At 53.3% G+C, this 5086-nt stretch overlaps 1 protein-coding gene across 2 annotated transcripts; it reads right to left on the reverse strand.

Moving 5' to 3' along the window:
- Positions 1–505: 505 nt before the first annotated feature.
- NKX1-2 (NK1 homeobox 2) lies at positions 506–4674 on the reverse strand. 2 transcript variants are annotated; one of them, XM_083617076.1, is made up of 2 exons: positions 4288–4674; positions 506–1391 (listed from the first exon to the last, which is right to left on the reverse strand). In XM_083617076.1, the coding sequence occupies exons 1-2, from the start codon at positions 4511–4513 to the stop codon at positions 793–795; spliced, it is 825 nt and encodes a 274-aa protein (XP_083473202.1). In that variant the 5' UTR covers positions 4514–4674; the 3' UTR covers positions 506–792. The 2 variants fall into 2 exon arrangements, 1 of the variants encoding a protein (XP_083473202.1); XR_014548932.1 differs by lacking the exon at positions 4288–4674 and adding an exon at positions 3031–3205 and having other exon boundaries at positions 1296–1391.
- Between the last annotated feature and the right edge of the window lie 412 nt (positions 4675–5086).

Below are 5086 nucleotides of genomic sequence, written 5' to 3' on the forward strand. Positions count from 1 at the left end.
CAAGATCGTATGTAGTCCAGTGCACATTTTATTAAAATACTGCCTTCATTTCCAATCTACATTTTGCATATTCCACTGTTACACACATCCTGTATTTCTGCCTAGGAGTGAATGTAATGTTAAAACAGGATCATGCAGCATGGGTACGCTATAGTATGCATACCTTAGCGTGCATAATGTGGACTGGTCCAGCATCTAGCCAATTTAACAAGGGTGGGAACTGAATTACAGTGGCTCAGTCCATCACAGGGCACCAAATAGAAACTAGAGGGAGGAGGAGAACATTACAGTGGGGGAACCTTTGATCTCCTTCCAGCCTTTTAAATCCACATTTGTGTCTTCTTTCATTCTCTATAGAAGAATCAAAAGGAATAGCCCTATACGTATCAAATACTGTATAGCTGCCCTCTTCATTTCTGAAATAAATCCATATTCTTGCATTAAAACTCACTCTGGTTTCCGCAGATTTAAAGGAACTGATGAAGTTTTGGTTTTGCTTTAAAAAAAAAAAGTTTGGGATTGGGATGTATTCCCGCTCCCTTCTCTTTCCCACCCAAAGTCAAAACTAAAAAAAAAGGGGGGGGGAGAAAGGAAAGCACCCATAACTAGGTAATGGTGATCACAGGGTGGAATATTAGAGGGCATGCTCATAAATAACACTTAGGAAAACAGACATTTCAGCAGATGGAGTGTCAAAACTGGATTTCCTTGGTTTGCTTCAACTCGGTAGAGGGTTTGCTCTTCACTCCCGCGCAGGGGACACCTGCAAACCCTGCAGGGAACAGGTTCCTCTTATAGGTGAGGGGTATAAAAGGGGGCCAGGTACGTGGGGCTAAAAAAGGAGGGAAAGGGTCCCCCTCCTGCAGCCAGGGGAAGGGGAGCTGCCCCGGGGAAGAGGACGTTGGCCGAGGCGTACGAGGGGAAAGTCTGGTAGGCCAGGCTGCTGGGGCCTGGCGGACTGGGGCTGCCATCTCCTCCGGGGGGCAATGCGCTGTTCCCCGGCTGCGCCGCGCCGTCGCCTCCGGAGTTCTGTTTCTTCCATTTGGTCCTTCGGTTCTGGAACCAGATTTTGACCTGCGTCTCGGTCAGGCTGAGCGACAGGGCCAGGTTGAGGCGCTCGCACACCGACAGGTACCGCGTGGCTCGGAACTTGTTCTCCAGAGCCACCAGCTGCTCGTAAGTGAAGGCCGTCCGGGCCCGGCGAGGCTTGGCGCAGCTGGGCTCCGCTCGGCGCCTCTTGAACGACGGCGGCGGCGGAGGCGAGCCGGGATCGTCCAGGTCCGAGGACGAGGAGGGAGGGAAGTCGGGCGAGGGGAGCGGCGCGGGGCCCGGCTCCTCGTGCTCCGATGCCTCCAGGGCGGCCGCTTCGCTCTCTCCGCTGCTGCTGCCATCTGGGGAGACACACAAGGACAGAATGAGGCCAGGGGCCTTTCCCGACCCGCCTAAGGGCCGCTTCCCTGCCCGGAAGCGGGTCCTCTCCGCCCGGATCCGCATCGCAGTCTCCGCGTAATTGCGCACATGGCCTAGTGAGCCGCTCGATGGAGCGGACGCTGCATTCAGCTTAGCTCCACCACATTGGCGGACACACACACACACACGAACACACACACGGTTCGGAGGGTCTTAGCCCTGGAAACATGCGCTGCGGCTTAAAAAAAAATTGTGCGCATAGAGTCAAAAAGGCCAGTCACGAGCAATGCTGACTTTTTAATTAGTGCCGCTGAGCATACGCAGAGTGCCTTCTCCCCGAGAAGTTGCCAGTGTCCCATATCGGGACGTACAGGGTGCCAGGGATGAGGGGGAAATTGCCAAATACGGCGCATCCCCGTTGCTGGACCCTTGAAAGAAAGTTACTTTCCACATTCAAGTCAATAACTGAACCAGAAATGGACAAGTAAAAGAGGATCTAGGTTCCAAATATGCTTTCCTGGAAGTTAACCCCCTCGGAATCAGTCGGACTTCAGAGAAAGCATGTTTACGATGTGAGCGTTAAAATGAACTTGTTTTTCTTTCAGGGATCTAAACACGTCCGTCCCCTTCCCCCAGCAGAGATTCCTTTTGTCCTCTCGGCATCGCCCCGTCCGGCTTCTGATGCCTCCTCTGCAGGGACCTTGATTTCAGTTCCAGGTATGCCTGAGCCCAGGTACTTCCAGTTTCAGTAAAGGTGTTTCATAGAATCATAGTGTTGGAAGGGACTCCGGGGGTCATCTAGGCTAGCCCAATCCCCTGCGATGGACTAAAGCATCATGACAGATGGCCACCCAACCTCTGCTTTAAAAACCTCAAAGGAAGGAGAGTCCACCACCTGCCGTGGGACTGTCTTTCAATATGATATGGAGAGTGGGGGAAACTACTCCTTTTGGTGTGTACCTAAGGGGGCTTCTGCCCAATAAGACAAGAGCTTTGATGGGCGCCAGTGCAGTGCAACGCTTAAGGAACTACGGGGGACCAGGTTCAGCAATAAAGCTCACTGGGTCTACGTGGGCCAGTCACTGACTCAGTCTAACCTACCTCACAGGGTTGTTGTGGGGATTAAATCAAGAGAAGGATGGAGGAAGAACTATGTACCTCGAGCTGGCATATAAATGCAATAAATAAATGGACGGGCCGATAAGACTGTAACACGCAAGACTCTACATAGCCTGAGTCATGAATGAATGACGCGTGTCTGCTTTACCGCCCCATCCAAACTTGTCATTTCTTAAGCAGCCCCTTCCACCAGAATTAGCATCTCAGAACTGGGGAACTAATTATGGGAAACTGGCAGGAGATACAGATATTTTTAAGAAGTGGGGGGGGGGAGTTAAGAAAAGTTTTTTTGGCTTTTTTAAAAGAGAAGTAAATCCTCCACCTTCTCGCCACCCCCACCCCGCCCTCCTTCCCGTTCTTTTCCATCTTCTTTTTCCCCGGCCGCACTAATAGAGTTTCAGATTTGTGAAGGGGCGGATCGATAGATGTCATCTATTAAAGGTAAGTTTTAATCGAACAATATTAGGATCAGACGGGGGGGAAGGGGTTTGAAGTTGGTACCGGCAAGCTGTGGGAAGGAGATACGCGGGAGTCGGTAATAGGATATCGATCAAGGGGGAGCGAAGGCATCCTCTGGTGGGGGAGGCCACAGGAACAATTATCTCGCTTGTCCTTCGCCCGGCGCGTCCCTCTGCCAATCAGGCTGCCATCCGGCCAGGCTGAGCCGAAAACAATCGCGCCGGGCTGCAGCTTCCCGCGCAGACCCGGCTGGGGGCGCGGCGGACTCCGCCGGGACTCCGCCAGGGGGACCGCGCTGCGCTCGCCGTGTCCCCTTCCGCCGCTTCTTAAAGGGGAAACGCAGCCGGGCCACGGGGCCTGGGAAGCTGCGACCTTCCGCGGCCCGGAGAGGAAGTGAGAGAGGGGAGTGAGGATGCACCTCGCCCGTAATAATAGCCCAATCCAGGCGTTTAGCTCGGCCGCGGACCCTGTCGTGAATGCGAGGAGGATTCACACGTACACAGAAATGAAAAGCAAAAGGTGACTTCCTTCACCAGACGCTGGAGATTCGTCATCCATCATCCACAACATTATCGGTATTTTAATTCATGGCTAGTCCTGTGTCTTTAACAGGTGCAGATGGGGAGGGCGGGGATTCAACTTGCCATCACTGCAGGAGCTTCACCGGTTGAATTTCCGCCTTGCCTGCACCTCTTAAGGCCAGGCGGAAGCCGCTGCTCCTGTGTCGCACCACCCCCGTATCGGGTTAAGAGTTTTTTTAAAGTTATGTTAAGCAGCCTTCGCCCCCGGGAGTTAGTTTTACCAAGGAAAATCAGCCTTCCTGCGCTCTCAGCCAACAAACTGGGGTTGGACTAGATGACCCTTGGGGTCCCTTCCAACCCTAGTACCGCTCTGTGAAACCGAATTCAAGCCAAGCCCCGCTGCGACCCACAAACTAAAAAGTTAACCGTTGCTGCGCATCATTCCCACGCTTGGTGTCCCATCAAGAAGCACAGCAGTAACCCTGGAATAGTCTCACACGCTCCCCTGCCCTGCGGTTCAATAGCCACAGATCTAGAGGGCGACCATATATGCATGGGATGGTGAATCCCCGTAAAACACTAGTCCGCAATAATCTAATAAAACTTTTAATGGGTCACACAAGCCTTTCCCCCCCCCCCACTACCCCCTCTGGAAGTTATGCTAAGAAAGACACCTGGAAGCATCGTTTGCTGCTTTCCAGAAATGAGCCAGCTCGGAAGTTTTCCTGAAACCCAGCCAAACCGCGCGGATCAGATCAAAGCAGAACGCGCCGCCTACCATGATATGCCTCTAGTTTATTCCTCCTGCTGCTCGGGAGCCTTTCCACGTCAACTCTCCCCAAACTTTTCTCCCGCTGCCCCGCGTGGGGGACGCTCTCCCTTCTCCCTGCTGCTGGGTTGCTCTTCCTGGTAAATTTCTGAGGATCCAGGATGTCCAGGATGGAGAAGGAGATCTTCGTGTGGATGGGGGCTCCTTTGGCCCCACTCTCCGGACAGTCCAGCATTCCCCGCTCCGAGTCCCGGGTAGATCTGCGACGGCCCAAGCTTGGCAGCAGATGCACGGCCAGGTGAAAAGCCAGCCCCGCTTTCCCTCGGCAGACGCGCGGCTTGAGCCCGGGGGGAGGCTGTCCATAAGAGGCAGGCGGGTCTCCCTCGGATGCACCCAGCGCGGACTTCGGAGAGGTTTGTCTGGAGAGAAGGGGGATCTCCAGGGTGGGTGGGGGGAAGAGGAGAAAGAGGAGGATCCAAGATGAACAAGCGAAGGAGGCTGCGATTGGAAGGAAGGGGCTTGCAATCCAGCTACTACTGCCACTTTCCTTCTGCTTCCTTTATTATTCTGTGGTTGTTGGGGTTTTAAAAAAAACACAAAAAACTGCTGCCCGCCCAAACACGTGGAGAGGAGGACAAGCCTTGGAAATGGTATTTTAATCGATGAGATTGCAGCCTTTCCGCTCCCTCCCCTCCTATAGGGTATGAAGTGACAGTGAAACGTGTTTGCTATAATAAATGAGTCACTAGGGTAAGAAGGGAGATGCTCACTTCTTTCCCCTGGAGGTAGATCACAACTGAAGCCTCCG

Source organism: Podarcis filfolensis, assembly GCF_964270895.1.
Source record: "Podarcis filfolensis genome assembly, chromosome: 5".
Taxonomy (NCBI): Eukaryota; Metazoa; Chordata; class Lepidosauria; order Squamata; family Lacertidae; genus Podarcis; species Podarcis filfolensis.